The sequence below is a fragment of the Pseudophryne corroboree genome, chromosome 12, assembly GCF_028390025.1.
Source record: "Pseudophryne corroboree isolate aPseCor3 chromosome 12, aPseCor3.hap2, whole genome shotgun sequence".
NCBI lineage: Eukaryota > Metazoa > Chordata > Amphibia > Anura > Myobatrachidae > Pseudophryne > Pseudophryne corroboree.
This window is the reverse complement of record NC_086455.1, coordinates 71,387,533-71,405,958: the sequence shown is the minus strand read 5'-3', so window position 1 is coordinate 71,405,958 and position 18,426 is coordinate 71,387,533. Positions and strand designations below refer to the sequence as shown.

Below are 18,426 nucleotides of genomic sequence, written 5' to 3'. Positions count from 1 at the left end.
TCCACCTGCGTTGTGGGACTTAGGGGGGTGACCGAATCAACGTCCCTAGGGTTAATGGTTTGTAATCCTAGCTGACAGGACATTAAGCTCCTGAGGCGCTGTTTCACATACCACACTGTGTGTGCACACGCCGGCAGCATGCCGCCACCCTCCCTCAGATGCTTAAGTATATGCAGATGCGGTGAGTGATCACACCGGGGTCCTGGTTAGCGGGTCCCCGGTGACAAGTAGCGGCATTAGGGCGCGGCGGTCACGAGCTGCGGTGCCCACCGCGGAACCCAAAACTGGCGCTGAAATAAGGGGGGGGGGGGGGGGTTACCTTCCTTTACATAACGGGGGTTATATAACTTCCTTGGTAACATTACAGCCAGTATAAAACAGTAAGGGACCGCGCGCCACTGAAGGGGCGGGGCTTCCCAGATAGCGGGACCAGAAGCTGACAGGCGCAATTTCCTGCTGCTGCTGACTGAAAGGTTGCATGTTGGAGATGCTCCTCCGCAGACCCCGCTGAACCACCAGTTGTACTGGTACCAGGGGGTTTTATAGAAAGGGGGAGCACATCAGTAGTGGTGACACTGCTGTAATACAAAATTGATATATATTGAATATACCCAGCGGAGTGCTGCTTTGCCTGGGTATTGTGTGCTGGTCCCAATCCTCTCTGTGTCACTCCATACATGCTGTCTGGGGTTCCTGTTCTTTCTCACTATTTGTGTTTATAACTGCACTGTGTTTATTCACATAACCCTGTGTTTCTGCAATAGAATGTCTGGGAAAAAGACTGTATGTCCTTCATGTAACAATAGGTTAACCTTCTCTCTTATGTAACCAGTGTTCTGTATCCTCTCAGGGTAGTAGTCTGCAGGTACCTAAATGGTTAGAATCATTCAAAGGCATGATTAATACAGAGTTAGCTACTGCCATACAGGAAAGGCAGACCCTTAAACCATCTGTAGATAATCTTTTTGTTAAGGCTGCTGACCACAGACAGGCTCCTCAGCCCCCTCTGTTGGTTTCTCCTAAACGCACACTCCTACAGGTACTCCAGACTGACTCTGAGACTGAATTACCATACCTGGATGAAGGGGAGGGTGACATGGAGGACGATAATTCTCTGTGCCTGGGGGTTAAGGCCCTGATTTATGCTATTAAGGAGGTCCTCAATATACTGGATAAGGAGACAGAACCAGAAGAGGAATTGTTTTTCAATGTAAAACCAAAATCCTCTGCCACTTTTCCTATATCTAAGGAATTAAACTCCCTTTCTAGGGAGGTATGGGTCAATCCTGACAAATTCAAGATTCCTCAGCGGTAATTAAATTCCATTCCTTTACCCCCTGAGGATAGGAAAGTATGGGAACCCCCCCCATCTGTGGTTATTTCTGTGTCCAGGCTGTCACGAAAAACTTGTACTGCTATGGGGGCTATTTCTCTCAAAGATCCAGCTGACCGCAAGATTGAGACTACACTCAAATCAATCTATACTGCAGTGGGCGTAGCTCAAAGACCCACTATAGCTTGCGGCTGGATTTCCAGGGCCATGGTAAAATGGTCTGATAATATAATAAATGGGTTTGACTCCCTACCTCAAGAGGAGATCATTACACTGCTACATCATATTCAGGATGCTGCAAATTTTCTGAGTGAGGATGTTAAAGAATCATGTCTCATCAATGGCCGTACCTCTGCTATGGCAATCTCAACTCGCAGAGCTCTAGCTGATTCCAAGAAAAGTGTGGAGAATCTTCCTTTTACAGGAGATGCCTTGTTTGGGGAAGAACTGAACAAGTGGATTTCTCAGGCGATGGCGGGTAAGTCTACCTATGTGCCCTCAGCTGCACCTCCTGTTAGACATCCCTACCCTGGGCCCTCTCTGCAGTCCTTTCATGTGGCCAGATGCAGAGCCAGAGGTACCTCATATGCTGCTAGAGGAAACTGCGGTAAGTCCATAAACCAGCAGCTGCTAGATCTCTGGACCAGGCCCCCTGATCCTCTTCCACGAAGCCCTCTGCGTGATGGCTGGCCCCTGCAGCAGGGTGACTTTCAGGTAGGTGCTCGCCTCCAACACTTTGCCCGCGTGTGGGCACAGTCCTGCCAGGATCCTTGGGTGAGGGACCTCGTATCTCAAGGGTACCGAATAGAATTTCAAGCACCACCACCTCAGATTCTTCAAGTCCAGCTTACCAGCTTCACCCATAGCAAGGGTTACCTTACAGGGCGCCATTCAAAAACTGTTACAAGCAGGAGTTGTGGCCCAGTACCTCCTCCGTTGCACAGCAGGTGTTTTTACTCCAGACTTTTTTTGTTTTGTTCCGGGACCGGATGGATCGCTACAGCCCATCTTGAACCTCAAATCTTTGAAACTGAATCTACGAGTGTTCAAATTCAAGATGGATTCCTTGAGGGTGGTGGTCTCCGGTCTGGAGGAGGGGGGGTTCCTAGTATCCCTGGAGGTCAAGGATGCTTACCTACATATTCCCATATGGCCTCCTCATCAGACTTACCGCTGGTTCGCTATACTGGACCACCACTTCCAGTTTCAGTCCTTAACCTTCGGTCTCTCCAAAGCCCCACGGGTATTCACAAAAGTCATGGCGGAGATGACGCTGCCTTTACGCAAGATGGGGGTTAACATAGTCCCCTATTTGGACGATCTCCTGATAAAGACCGTGTCCAGGGAATGTCTGCTACACAGCATCAACTTGATTATTCGCCTGCTTACGGACTATGGGTGGATCCTAAATTTCAAGAAGTCTCACCTGGGACTGTCACAAAGAATTCAGTTCCTGGGAATGATACTGGACACAGTGTCTCAGAAAGTAGTCCTTCCAATGGACAAGGCCTTGACTATCCAGGCTATGGTCCGCTTGGTGCTCAGACCCTGCAAGATCTCCATTCATCTCTGCATCCGGCTACTGGGCAAGCTGGCATCTTCATACAAGGCACTCCAGTACGGCAGATTTCATGCCCGTACGTTCCAGCTGGACCTACTGGACAAGTGGTCAGAATCTCACCTGCACATGCACCAGAGTATAACTCTGTTGCCAAAAGCACTGATCTCCCTGTTATGGTGGCTATAAGTCTCTCACCTTGTGGAGGGTTGGTGTTTCAGTACACATTGCTGGACTCTGACGCTGTATGCCAGCCTCCAAAGCTGGGGCGCTGTGATCCAGGGCGTTCAGTTCCAGGGGAAGTGGTTGAGTCAGGAATCCACATTCCTGATCAATGTTCTGGAACTCGGAGCGATTTACAATGCTCTTTTACAGGCCTCCTGTCTTCTCTGAAATCATGCCATCCAAGTACAGTCGGACAACGCCATGGCGATGGCGTACATAAACCGGCAAGGAGGAACAAAAAGCAGGGTCGCAATGTTAGAGGTGTTGTGGATACTGCTCTAGGCGGAGGCAAATGCAAGGGCAATCTCAGCCATATTCATTCAGGAGTGGACAATTGGGAGGCAGACTTCCTCAGCAGGCACGACCTCCATCTGGGGAATGGGGCCTTCACCCTCGGGTGTTTCAATAACTGGTTCACTGGTGGGTCTGTCTGCAGATAGACCTCATGGCTTCTCGTCTCAACAAGAAGCTTCGCCGTTATTGTTCCAGAATAAGGGATCCGCAGGCTACAGCAGTGGATGCACTGACGGCGCTGTGGTCTTACCAGTTTGTATACCTGTTTCCTCCAATCCCTCTCATTCCTAGAGTTCTAAAAACACTCTAAAAGGAAAGAGTTCAGGCAATTCTAATTGCCCCGGATTGGCCTCGACGGGCCAGGTACGCAGACCTCCTGACCCTGTCTCTGGTGAAACCCTGGCCTCTGCCGCTTCGCAAGGACTTTCTGCTACAAGGGTCGTTTGTCTGTCCAGACTTACTGCAGCTACGTTTGACGGCTTGGAAGTTGAGAGGGAGATTCTAGCCAGAAAAGGTCTCCCACCTAAGGTTGTCCACTATGGTCCAGACCCGTATGGTTACCACAACCACCAGCAAAGAGAAAGCTATCTTTCTAGATCTAGAAATTTATGTAGATAAAGAAAGACTCGGCACAAAAACACATATAAAAGAAGTGGATTCGAATAACTTTCTTCCATACAGCAGTAATCACCATAACCAATGGCTGAAAAACATCCCAGGGGCCAACTACGAAGAATCAGGAGGAACTGTACGCACAAAGAAATGTACGAAATACAGAGTATAGAGATGAAGAAAAAATTCCTAAGGAAAGGCTACAAAGAAGAACAAATCCAAACGGAAGTCGATAAAGTATTACATCTGGATCGAAAAATGATGTTGCAATATAAAGAAAAGAAAACAGAGAACAACAACACCCAAACCTCCTTCATCACCCAATATAATTCACACCACAAGGAGATTGAAGACATCATCAAGAGAAATTGGCATATACTAATGCTTGATGAAAATCTCAAAACTATAATACCACAAACTCCGAAAGTGATCTATAGGAGGGCAAGGAATCTGAAACAAGAACTGACACATAGCTTCCTTCCAATAGAGAATCACCAGAAAATAAAGGGAAACAATGGATTCCATGCATGCCTAACATGCCTGGGATGCAAAAAATCAGGAAGAAGAATAACTCAACCAATAACATCCTTCACATCAAACCACACCAAAGAAAATTACTCCATCAAACAACAGATATCGTGCGCAACAGAGGGTGTCATATACCTATTGGAATGCCCATGTGGGCAACAGTATATAGGACAGACCAAAAGAAAACTTAAAATCCGTATAGCAGAACATGTATATAATATCAAAAGAGGATTGGATACCCACAGTGTCTCTCAACACTATGCGGAACGACATGGAAGAAATCCGGATGGTCTGAAATTTATGGCCATACAAAAAGTGAATTTAAACTGGCGAGGGGGTGATATATCAACAGAATTAAGAAAAGCCGAGACGAAGTGGATCTACGAACTGAGAACTTTAAAACCACATGGTCTTAACATTGACATTGATTTAAAGGTCTTCCTTTAAATATAGTTCATCCTTCTACATATTCTATTTTTGCATTTCAGCTACATTATATACATTTCCAGCTACATCACATACATATACAACATAGTCTAATGCTGAAGCAGGTGCTTGCCGCCTATTTTTTGGAAGTTCCTGTTGACAACTTCCGGTTTTAAGAGCCGTTTTAAATAAAGTTTATTGAAACCAGGGAGGATAAAAGGAATCTCCCTAACAACATTCAGTATCCTGGACGAAGTGCCGCAGTGCATGAAACGCGTCGATACACGAAGATCCTGTCACCGCGTCACCCGGAAGTGACGTTCTGCGGCGCCTCATCAACTTCCGGTTAGGAAGAAGAGACGCCGGCCGCCGAGAACGAACTGACCAGTGTGAGATCCACAGACCAGAGGACCCAGAGGTAGGATAGGGACAGCTAGTACACCTGCCGGGGACCTTGCTACTGTGCCTGGAGGGACCACATTGAGCTGGAGATCGGGACTTTTTAAATTTTAAAAAAAAGAGCTTAAACATTACAGGGCACCTTGAGTTCATAACTAACCCACTGTGTTTAAACCTGTTTTTCTTTTTCAGCATTAGACAGTGACACATTATCAAGCGCTCCATATACACATTAATTATACTATTTATATCCAATGGAGCTGCTGACTTTATAGCGCAGTACTTTTTTCCTTTTTCCCGTATGGTGGTTACGTCAAAACATTACTACCGCATCTGGAAGAAATCCGTTTCTTGGTGTGAGGGTAGAAAATTTCCTCCTGTGGAGTATCAACTTGGCTGGTTATTGCTCTTCCTGCAAGCTGGTGTGGATTTGGGCCTACGGTTAGGCTCTATCAAGGTTAAGATCTTGGCTCTCTCCATCTTCTTCCAGAAACAATTGGCAGTCCTACCGGAAGTACAGACTTTCCTGAAGGGTGTTCTTCGCTTTCAACCGCCCTTTGTCCCTCCCATGGCTCTGTGGGATCTCTGTGGTCTTGACTTTTCTCCAGTCAGACTGATTTGAACCTTTACACAAGGTGGACTTGAAATATCTTACCTTGAAGACTGTCATGCTGCTGACTCTGGCCTCTGCTAGATGTGTGTCAGAATTGGGGGCCCAATCTTGTAAGAGCCCATACTTGATATTTCATGAGGACTGAGTGGAAACTCTGGACTCGCCCGCAGTTTTTGCCGAAGGTGGTTTCGGCCTTTCACGTTAATCAACAGATAGTGGTTCCAGTACTGTCTGATCCGTCTGTTGCTCCGAAGTCCTTGGACCTGGTGAGGGCTTTGAGGATTTACGTCAAAAGGACAGCTCGTCACAGGAGTATGACTCGCTTTTTGTCCTTTTTGACGCTACCAAAATTGAATGTCCTGCTTCTAAGCAGTACATTGCTCATTGGCTCAGGTTGACCATTCAACAAGCCTATTCTTCGGCAGCATTGCCGCTGCCGAGTTCTATTCAGGCCCGCTCCACAAGGTCGGTGGGTTCTTCCTGGGCGGCTTCCCAGGGCGTCTCTACCTTACAGTTGTGCCGTGCAGCTACTTTGTCTGGTTCGAACATGTTCGTTAAGTTCTATAGGTTCGACAGTTTGGCCAGGCGGTTTTGCAAGGGTCTCGGCACTCTTCCACCCATTCTGGGAGCTTTGGGACTTCCCCACGGTACTAAAGTCACCCCAGTATCCACTAGGACGTTCGAAAAAATAGGAATTTAATAACCTACCGGTAATTCCTTTTCTCTTAGTCCGTAATGGATACTGGGCTCCCGCCTCAGTGCTTAGTTTTCCTGCTTACTTGGTTGTAAGTGTTCTTGGATGGGTCTGCTGTTGCTGTCTCAGTTCCATGTTTTGTTAACGTTGTTATCCTTGTATGGTTAGCGTTGCTCTCCTCTGTTCTGGTGTGCTCTGCTATCCTTACTGTTGTGTGTTGGTTCATTACCTCACCGCTTTACTGTTATTCCTTCTCTCATGGTATGTCCGTCTCCTCGGGCACGGTTTTCCTAGACTGAGTCTGCAGGAGGGGCATAGAGGGGATGAGCCAGCACACACTATTTATTTATTAAAGTGCCCAGGTTCCAATGGACCCGATCTATAACCCATGGTACTAAAGTCACCCCAGTATCCACTACAGACTAAGAGAAAAGGAATTGCCAGTAGGTATTAAATTCCTTTTTTTGTTATTTACTGTAATGTTAAGTTTTGTCTCCCTGTACTGTCCTTTGTACGGCTCTGTGAAACACTTGTGGCGCCGTATAAATAAAATGTAATAATTATACAACTCTGGTTTTACCTTTGAAAAATATGCTTCTTTAAATTCCAGTACAAAGATCAGCAATTGTGACAAATCTCAGCTCACTAAGTAAACCCCATTGGTGATAAACTGAAGATTTAAGGTTGCAAGTTCTGGACATGGGTGGCTATGTACCATTTGTTGTATGAAGCGGTGTCATTCTCTGCAGAGATCTCTGGCTAAACTCTGGTGTCATTGTCTCTTTCCTGTGTCTGACAGCACATTCTGTATTGCACCCTATGATAAAGTGCTGCGTCTGACGGTCTTTGTAGCCAGGGATCTGTATAGAACAGCTACGACTGCACTTTACGGAAGATGTACAGTTCTTTTTATCACCCGTTGAATGAGCCATTATAGGTTTCTAGACTGCTCTTCATTTTTTAAATTAGCTTGTGTTTGTTCTCATTGGCTGTTTTCCTGCCCAGATGGGGGTTTAGTGTCTCTCTGCTTAAATTGTGTATATATCCTGCACTTTCTAGAGAAGTTGATTTTAATAAAGGATATCACAACTCATATGGCTGAGCACGTCTTTGCTTTATTACATACCGCTCCCAAAGAGTGGGAATAAAACCTGTGTTGAGTGCACCAAACCACTGCGCCCACAGCGTGGCGAGCCCGCAAGGGGACTCTTTGCGCTTGCCCCGCTGCCGGTATCTGGCGGTCGGGATGCCGCTGTCTGTATATTGACAGCCGGCATCCCGTCCGCTGTGGTATCATTACCATCCCACTTAAAGTGTGTCATTCAGTTTTTGCTGCCATATACTGTTAAGCAGAAATAACTCTGTAGATTTTTATTTATGATAGAGTAGTAGTACTGTTGTGGCAGCCATAAGAACCTTCCCAACAATTTGGCCCATATGTCTGTCCATTGTATTTGTGGGCGAGTCATCCAGATGAGAGGCTGGCCTGTATTAGGAGCAGGTAGCAGGTCTGGCGTCTCTGGCTGCCACGGCTAGAGGACACTGCTCCGCTGTGCAGCCTGAAACAGGGCACTGATTTTTATAGTCCCTGAGTAAAGATTGTAGCGGAAGCATGCAGACATGCTGACCGTGATATATGGAGGCAAGCAGGGAGTCGGTGCGTTTCATTCCTGTACTGAGAACATCTACAATACTTCCAAGTTTATATGGGGGAGGCATATGCCCCATTACCTGCAAGAAGCAGTGGTAGTTGTATAGACAGAGCTGTGTTGGGTCATTGGTGGCATCAAGGGAACTACCAGTTTGTGGGATATTCACACCCTAATACAACAGTGTACATCAATAAAAACAGTGTTTAATCTAGGATTATTTGGGGCAGGTTGCCGAGCACTGAGGAGGACACTGCCATTTTGAAGGTCAACATTTTGGACTTGTTGCTAAAGCTGATGTACAATTATTGTACATTAATATAATCAATGTTACATTTTATGCACTGTAGTATAATGCTCCCAATTCACATGATGACACACACATAGGTCTCTGTACTAAGCTTTGGAGAGAGCTAAAGTACCATCCAACAATCTCCTACCTGCCATGTTACAGGCTGCATTTGAAAAATGACAGGAGCTGATTGATACTTTCTCTCTCCAAGACCCCAAAATGTCTAAAAGGCCGCACAGTAGTGGCCACAGTTAGTATTATACCACCCGGTAGCCCATTCAGTTCATATTATGCCACACGGTAGTGTATATGCCATATAGCATGTCTGGAAGTTCTCTAACCACACCTGGTCATTTTAAAAAAAAAAAAAAAATGCTTAGGGGGCGAATCAAGCATGCTAAATGGCATCAGTTTAATAGCTCCTATAGACACCCTTTAGTAAAGAAGCCCAGCAGGGGGCGCACATCACAATTGAATCGCCTCCTTAGATTGTACTAGGGTCACTAGTAAATTATTATGCTATTTAATGTATCAACATTGGGTAAATGCATGTTAAGGGTATTATGACATGGCTTGGTTTGTTTATCATTACTGTGCTCTAACTGATGTACTATGTGTAATACTTCATACATAATTTGCTGTCTCTCTCCCACGTCAGTGACTGTAGACGACTCATCTCTCCATTGCATACCTCGTGGGTAGGGTGGCCAATCTGGGAATTTTGGGATTGGTTAGCAACTTAGTTTTTTTTTATATGCTGGGAAAACGGGGTGCAGCTCAGCATTTGTAAAACAGACAGGGCGTGGCACCTTGCTGAAAGATCCTAGCATGAACACAATTTTATGATTTTGGTGGATGCTTTCTTTATATAGCAAGCTCAAGGCCCGGTTGTTAAATACCAGAGGTCTAGTAAGTTCTTCTATATCCATATTTTCCTGTTTTGCAAAGTCCCAGCATTGGCGAATGATTTGGTCATGTATGCCCTTGCTGACTGTTGTGCCAAAAAGCATTGTGGAATCCTATGCATGCCCTCTGTTACGGAATTATTCAAGCCTCTTCATGTGCCACCACACTAACAAAGCTTTTATTCTATCTGCCGCCTACAGGTTACACCGTCTGGGCCCACAATCTCATAGCAATTGCTCGTCTTCGCGGGCCGGACCTGAAAGTGCTGGAGGTCACAGAAGAGAGCATAGACTTTGACCAAAGCGAGCTGGCTGATCAAGATGTGGACCCGGTCCACAACCTCATAGAGCAGGTTTCCAACGGCTTGCTCCGGCCTTGGCGTGCTGTGATGGACATCGAGCTTCTCAGTGTATTCACAGAGCCGGCTTGCCATTTTTACAGAGAGATGCAAAACTTCAGCGAAGGCATTTAGCTTTTTAATCCTGTAGAGGTTTCCTGTGGTTACATATGCAAATAGGGTCCTATAATGTTTTCTCAGTAGTGAGTTAACCCTTTTGTGCTGTGTTTAATCAGTATTAGCTATATAAAATTGTATGTGTGTATCTACTTCTTGATCAGAAAAAGGAAAGTCGGGTATTGGTTTAGAAAGCTGAAGGTGACGTCATTTAGGACTTTCACGGTTAAAAGTGCCTCTCCATGGCATTCAAGCACGGCGATTCATGGTCAACCAATAGAGAATGTCCCTTCTCTAATCAGAAGAAGCTTTGACTACCTGCACCGGAAACAAAAATGATGAACAAAGAGTACTTACTGGCTTTAGGAACCTACTGTGTGTCTTGTATAAGTTGTAATGCCTTGCAGACCGACTTCTTTTCTTTTTCTATATTTTTTTTTTCCTTTTCTTTTTAACCCTCTAGAGATAAAGTTGGCCTTTGCGTCATTTAGATGAACTGCGTTAATGGTTAATATGAACTGGTGACTTAGCAAAGATGTTTACGGGAACGTACAAAGTTTTCCTCAGGTTGCTAGATAGCTTTGGTATTTTGTGCATTTAGGTTTCTTTTTAATTTTTTTTTATTTTAATGAAGTATTTGCATTCTGTGTCAGCTTCCCCCTGCGGTATGCATCGAGAGTGACGTGCGTCGGATCAATTTCATTTATTTTTCCAATCTTTGTGTGGCAGTGGGTATGTAATGCACAGTCTTGCATTCTAGAATCTATAGACTCTCTCTGCTTACTTAGTAAAGAAAATGTAAACCTATCTATGAAGCAAATGTATAACTGAAAAAAATAATTGAGTAGTTAAATTCTTTGTAATAGTCACTTTTTATTTTCTAGTGAGAAAAACGTTAAGTTCTACTTTTTGTGGCAGTTCAAAACATTTCACTTATTTGTGTTTTTTTTTTTTTTTTTCTCGTAATATCGAAAGCGTTTAAGGGAGCTAATCATGTAGAACGTGTATCTATACACGTTTTAGCGAGCTTTTATTCGTAAGATCCCTGACCACGAGTCACTGGATTTTCTCTGTCAGCGCCTGTTTCAGCTGCCAAAGAATAGATAAAAACCTAAAGAAGTGCCCACATGCTGGCGGAAGGTACGGCCGCTACCAGGCCGGCCAAGAAACTGCTAGATTGTAATATAAACGGTCGGGTTTCGACCTGCGGTACGCAGCTGTGCTGTGGTTCAGTGTACAACTCCTCAGACTTCTCGACAAATAACACACACCTGTTTCACTGTGACTAGCGAATGTAAAGTGGTAAGAAAAGATATCGCTGGTATAAGCTGCTATAATGCATGAAAAACATTCCATGAAGTTTGTTTTAATATCTCGTTATATCCGAGAGGCTTTAAAAGCCGATTTAACTGTTTCAGGGCAACCGCGGTACGGACGTGGTCTCTGTGAGACTTCCATCTGACCCCAGTTTTAAGTGGTACGAATGTTGTGCATTTAATGATTTAAAAAAAAAAATATGGACAGTCTGCAATAAAATATATTAAAACAAAAACAAAGTGTACAGTTGGCCAATGAGGGTGCCCAGCAGTGCTGAGACCTTGCTGCTTTCTTGTGTAAGCTTTGGAAATCCATTTATGTAACAGATGTCCGGATACGATTCTATTTATGGAAAAAAAAATAGTTTATATGTGTTTTACAAATGGTTTTACCATCTTATATTTAAAACAAAAAAAAAATACTTTGACAGGTGTGCACTGTCTTGTTTCCAGTGAGCACATACCATACAGAAGATTTTATATGTACATCAGTATAGAGGGTCCACTGGCACAGTGTGTGGGGGAAAATATGCCAGGTGTGGGGATATTTTATCTTATAAATGTGATCAGAGTAAAACAGGGGGATAAATTTGGGAACTCCTGACAGAAAATGAAGAAACCAGCAGAGTGTTAGAAATGACTGATGATGTTGTTTGGTTTATGTTAAATGTATATTCTTTTAATCAATTAATAAAGCATATAAAACAGTTTGCTGTATTTTTATTTATTTTTTCTGTTGCCTACACAATTTCAAACAGTTTTAACTTAATGTTTCCTAGCTCTGCCTTCTGCCTGCTACCAAACGCAGTACTTGAGGTGTTACAACACCGCGAGCACATACCTAGAAGTAGGCCGTTTCGGGTGCTGGAGACTGGGAGAACAAGGGGTTCCAGGAAACAGTGTAGGAGCCTGGTCGTTGCATCGATCCTCCCACAATGCAATGGGAGGAGTCTGTAATTGTCCAGGTTTTAGTGATGACCATGCTTCAGCATAGATGGTTCAATTAAAATAACTGAGGTACTAATTAGGTCACTTGCTCAAGTATGGCAATCCTTAAAAGCTGGACTGTTAGTATTCCTTGAGGAGTGTGGTTGGGAACTCGTGTCCTGTACTCTAGAAGTGGCAAAGTAAACAGTTGGGTTACTCACGGTAAAGTAAGCACCTGTGCGAATCTGTGATCAGCTGGTGGAGTGAAGTCATCCAGTCACGATCGTATGTATAGGACCTCCTGCATTTTGAAATTAGATTTAAACCACACTTTATCTACATTGAATACAAGATGGGGGGGGAAAGTTTGACTCCCTTACACCATTTAATATTGTCCTCTATTGGCTCCCACAGAACAGTATTGATTGAACAAACTTTCTGGACAGAATTGTTCAAAAAGTGAATATTTGGTTGCTGGGGAATTTTATCTTGACTGAACCAAAAAAAACAAATTCTGTACCAAATGCATATCCAACAGAACTAATTTGTTAATCACTCATTGAATCCTAGACTGTATTCTTTCATCTTCTAATTGGTAATTGTGCAATTGCATATTGTGAACTTTTAGGGGTATATTCAATTAAAGTCGGATCCATTCTGACTTTTTTTTTTTTTTACATTTTTTTTATCTCAAACCTTAATTGATCCTTATTTCTTTGTAAGGATATCCTTATATCTAGCCCATGCATGTTTAAATTGCTCTACTGTCTTAGCCTCCCATCAGAGGTGGTAGAGGCTATTTCACTTGTCCACTACCCTTTCTGTAATTTTTCCTCAAATTTCCCCTGAACCTCCCCCTCCCCCCAGTGCATGTCCTCGTGTCCTATTACTTCAAATCATTTGGAGAATGTTTCCTTCCTGGACTTCGTTAAAACTCTTGAAAGTTCCTTTCCCTTCTCTGCTCCAAACTATACATATTGAGATTTTTTCTAGTCATTCTCTTACATCCATAGGGGATACTGGAGTGCAGTGTACTGTGGGGTATAGATGGGGGTCCATGAGCCGGTGCACAATAAATTCTTTAGTGTGTTTGTGTGTGCGCGCTGGATCCTCCCCTCTGCCCCTCTCCATCAGACTAGCTTAGAAATGTGTGCCCTCAGAGCTCGTCACACTCTGAAGGGCTCCAGAGAATTCATCATTTACTTTCACTTTTAGAAAATGTCTACAACAGACGAGCAGTTGGCTACTGGCTGCCTGCTGATGGAGGACCCGGTCTCGCCTTAAGTGGTCAGCGTCCGGGTCCCTGGCTGCTGGGACACCAAGGTCCCGGGATATATTCACAGCCAGTCATTTGAGGCTGAGCTGGAGCTCCCCGCAGCCCGCCGCCACCCAGCAGCAGCTGAAGAGGCAGCGGTGAGTATAGGTCCGGGTACCCAGTTAGCGGGGAGACCGGACAGACGGCAGCTCAGAGTTGCAGCCTAGGGCTGTTCACAAAAAGCTGGGTTCGGCCTCGCAAATAACGCGCCTTTGTGGCGGCAGAAAACAGGATTTTAATACCTACCAGTAAATCTTTTTCTCCTAGTCTGTAGAGGATGCTGGGGTCCACTTCAGTACCATGGGGTATAGACTGTTCCGCAGGAGACATGGGCACTTTAAGAATTTTCCAGAGTGTGAACTGGCTCCTCCCTCTATGCCCCCCCTCCAGACCTCAGTTTAGAAAATGTGCCCAGGCAGACTGGTCGCACTCCAGGGGAGCTCTACTGAGTCATTAAAAGACTTTGGGTGGGATTCAAATGATATATCATGCCCAATTTCCTTTCTAAAATGATATCCGTTATCGCGCATATTGCGCCCATAGTAATCAGGTTTACTGTGTAAAGGGTTGGGTGCCTCACTACTCCGGGGGTAGCGAGCGGAAATAATGATACAACGTCCCTGAGGCAGAAACAGAATGAGTGTGGAAAGGGGTGAAAAGAATTGAATCTCCCACTTTGTTAGGTTTTTTTTATCTTCAGGGAGATTGCTGGCAAGACTCCCTGCTTCATGGGACTTAGGGGGAAGAAGTAGGAACCAACTTCCTAAAGAGTTTCGTGGCTCTGCTTCTTGCTGACAGGACACCATTAGCTCCTGAAGGGTATTGAACATTAGCTGCGGCTATGCGCTCACTCCCACAGCACGCCGTCACCCCCCTAACAGAGCCAGAAGTCAGAAGACGCGTGAGTATTGTTACTGGAGATCTGCAGAGGGACCTCCGGTCATCGTGACGGCTCAAGGTACTGCGCAGCGAGCAGGAATGCTGCGCGGACATGCTATCTATACACAGTGCACAGCAGGGCGCGGGGGGTGTGCTCTGGGCAGCATGAAAACCTACTCTGACTGGCAAAAAGGTAGCATATTATGCCGTGGCACAATCCTACACCCCCGCCAGTATAAAAAAATACATCATGTTTTCTGAGGGGAAGCGCGCCATTGCAGGGGGCGGGGCTTCCTCAGTCAGCCAGCATACTGCTCAGCACCATTTTCTCCAAGTAAGCTGCAGGGGAAGAAACGCTGGTCCTTCTCCCCTTCTGAATCAAGTATCAGGGTGTATATAAAGGGGGGCAGAGTGAAAAGTGGTGCTTAAAATTGTCATAAAGCGCTAAAGGTCGCTGTAGATAGTGATTTTTTTACATTGGCGCTGAGTTGTGAACTGGCAAGTCCCTTCTGTGTCCTTCTGACAGATTTTACTGTGGGTCTGTCTCCTGTAAGCCCCGGAGTGTCTGTGCACGTGTGTGACATGTCTGAGGCAGGGAGCTTTTCCCCTGAGGGAGCCATTTTAGGGACACAGAGTTGTAATGTGGCTGCGCTGCCGGCACACCACGAGCCTGAATGGGTGAAAGAATTACGTGATAGTGTGAATCATATCAGTAAGAGATTGGATAAGTCTGAGTCTCATGCAGAAAGTTGGAGAAAAGCTGTCGAAGATGTGATTTTTCAGAGTTCTGCTTTATCAGCCACAGGGGACTCCTCTGGGTCACATAAAAAGTCATTTGCACATGTAGTACAAACTGATACTGACACAGACTGACTCCTGTGTCGACACTAGTGATTCCAGGGGAATAGATCCAACGTTAGCAAAAAACATACAATACATGATTATTGCTATAAAGGACGTGATAGAAGTTACGGAGCCCCCTCATTTACCACAGGAGAAGGCTTACTTTTATAAAGAAAAGTAATGTATCTTTTCATCCTTCTCACGAGCTGAACAGCCTCTTTGAGGGTGTCTTGGCGAATCCTGAAAAGAAATTCCAGATTCCCCAAAGAATTCAGGTAGCTTATCCTTTCCCTGCAGAGGATAGGAAAAGGTGGGAGTCACCCCCTGTTTTGGACAGTACCCTGTCACGTTTAACAAAAAAGGTGATTTTCCCTGCGCCTGGGACTGCTTCTCTTAAGGAGCCGGCAGACCGCAAGTTAGAGACTACGTTGAAATCTATTTATGTGGCCAATGGGACACTACTCATGCCTACCTGTGCGTGGGTGAGTAGTGCTATTGAAAAGTGGTCGGAACACTTGTCATCAGACATTGACACAATAGAGACGAGATTCTCCTAAAGTTAGGTCATATCAAGGACGCTGCTGCGTACATGCTAGAAGCAATGAAAGATATTGGTCTCTTGGGATCAAGAGCCGTTACCATGGCGATCTCAGCACGAAGGGCGTTGTGGATTCGCCAATGGAATGCTGACGCAGACTCCAAGTTTCTGCGGCTACCGCAGGGAAGTCGACATTCTTGCCTAACGCTCCTGCGCCGGCAAAAAAGACATCACTCAGATGCAGTCCTTTTGGCCCAATAAGTACAAAAAGGGTAAAAGTTCCCCTTTCTTTGCGGGTAAAGGAAAATAGTCAGCAGCGTCTCCAGGATCGGAGGAGTAGAACTCAACCTCTGCTTCTGCCAAATCTTCAGCATGACGCTGGGGCTCCCTTGCGGGAGTCCGCTCAGGTGGGGGCACGTCTGAAACTTTTCAGTCAGTTCTGGGTTCAATCTGGCCTGGACCCGTGGGTCTTACAAATGGTGTCCCACGGGTACAAACTGGAGTTTCAAAACATTCCCCCATGCCGATTTTTCAAATCGGCCTTACCAGCTTCTGTCCAGGACAGGGAGGTGGTAGCAGCAGCAATACAAAAATTGTGTCAGGATCAAGTCATTGTCCTGGTTCCCCTGTCACAACAAGGAGAAGGGTTTTTATTCAAGCCTCTTCGTAGTTCCGAAGCCGGACGGCTCGGTCAGACCGATTTTGAACCTGAAGACACAATCTCTACCTGCAAAGGTTCAAGTTCAAGATGGAATCCCTGAGGGCAGTGATTTCCAGTCTAGAGGAAGAGGACTTCATGGTGTCAATAGACATAAAAGATGCCTACTTACAGGTTCCCATTTATACTCCACATCAAGCTTATCTGAGATTCACAGTACAGGATTGTCATTACCAGTTTCAGACGTTGCCGTTCGGACTCTCCACGGCACCGAGGGTATTTACCAAGGTGATGGCGGAGATGATGGTCCTCCTTCGACAGCAAGGAGTCGATATAATTTCTTACCTGGACGATCTCCTGATAAAAGCAAGGTCCAGGGAAAGGTTGGTGCAAAACATTGCACTCTCCCCGACAGTACTTCAACAACACGGTTGGATCATACATTTTCCAAAGTCACAGTGGGAACCGATGACAAGATTGTCCTTTCTAAGGATGATACTGGACACAAAAGTACAGAGGGTATTTCTTCCAGTAGAACAGGCTCTGGAAATCCAGAGAATGGTCAAACAGATTCTGAAACCAACAAGAGTGTCGATTCATCAATGCATTCGGGTGTTGGGGAAGATGGTAGCAGCCTACGAGGCCCTACAATTTGGCTGATTCCATGCCAGAGTATTCAAACGGGACCTGTTGGACAAGTGATCCGGATCCCATCTACATATGCATCAGAGGATAATCCTGTCATCCTAAGCCAGAATTTCACTCCTGTGGTGGCTAAACAGTTCTCACCTCCTAGAGGGACGCAGGTTCGGGATTCAGGATTGGGTCCTGGTAACCACGGATGCAAGTCTCTGAGGCTGGGGGGCAGTCACACAGGGGGAAAGCTTCCAAGGAAGATGGTCAAGTCAAGAAACTTGTCTTCACATAAATGTTCTGGAGTTGAGAGCCATTTACAACGGCCTTCTACAAGCGGTGCATCTTCTTCAAGATCAACCCATACAGATCCAGTCGGACAATGTAACAGCAGTCGCGTTTATAAACTGTCAGGGCGGAACGAAAAGCAGAGCGGTGATGGCAGACGTGACAAAGATCCTCCTCTGGGCAGAAAGACATGCAAGAGCTCTGTCGGCAATTTTCATTCCGGGAGTGGACAACTGGGAAGCAGACTTCCTCAGCAGACATGATCTCCATCCAGGAGAATGGGGCCTCCACCAAGAAGTCTTTGCAGAGGTGACAAGTCTTTGGGGGGGGGGTTCCTCAAGTAGACATGATGGCATCTCGTCTAAACAAGAAGCTTCAGAGATATTGTTCAAGGGCGAGAGACCCGCAAGCAATAGCAGTGGATGCACTAGTGACCCAGTGGGTGTTTTCGGTCGATGTACGTCTTCCCTCCACTTCCACTAATTCCAAAAGTTCTCAAAATTATAAGAAGAACAAGGGTTCAAGCGATCCTCATTGTCCCAGACTGGCCAAGGAGGGCTTGGTATCCAGATCTTCAGGAGTTGCTCATAGAAGATCCTCGACCTCTTGCTCTTCGCGAGGACCTGCTGCAGCAGGGGCCGTGTGTGTATCAAGACTTACCGTGGCTACGTTTGACGGCATGGCTGTTGAGCGCTGGATCCTAGCACGAAAGGGTATTCCCAAAGAAGTCATCCCCACTCTTATTCAGGCCAGGAAAGGAGTAACGTCTAGACATTACCACCGTATTTGGAGAAAATGTGTGTCTTGGTGTGAATCCAAGAAGTCTCCAACAGAAGAGTTTCAGTTAGGACGTTTTCTCCATTTTCTCCAGGCGGGTGTGGATGCGGGCCTAAGATTGGGTTCAATCAAGGTCCAGATTTCGGCCTTGTACATTTTCTTTCAGAAACAATTAGCCTCCAAGAAGTTCAGACGTTCGTGAAAGGGGTTCTGCACATCCAACCTCCATTTGTGCCTCCGGTGGCACCATGGGATCTTAACGTGGTGTT

At 45.5% G+C, this 18,426-nt stretch overlaps 1 protein-coding gene across 1 annotated transcript in view; it reads left to right on the top strand.

The window, feature by feature from the left end:
* The window catches only part of FBXO33 (F-box protein 33), a 32,495-nt gene extending 20,488 nt beyond the window's left edge, over nucleotides 1–12,007 (top strand). Inside the window, exon 4 of the mRNA XM_063947632.1 lies at nucleotides 9,730–12,007. Within this exon, the coding sequence (XP_063803702.1) occupies nucleotides 9,730–10,001 (272 nt within the window). The 3' untranslated portion in view covers nucleotides 10,002–12,007. The remainder of the gene's footprint in view (nucleotides 1–9,729) is intronic.
* The last annotated feature ends 6,419 nt before the right edge of the window (nucleotides 12,008–18,426 follow it).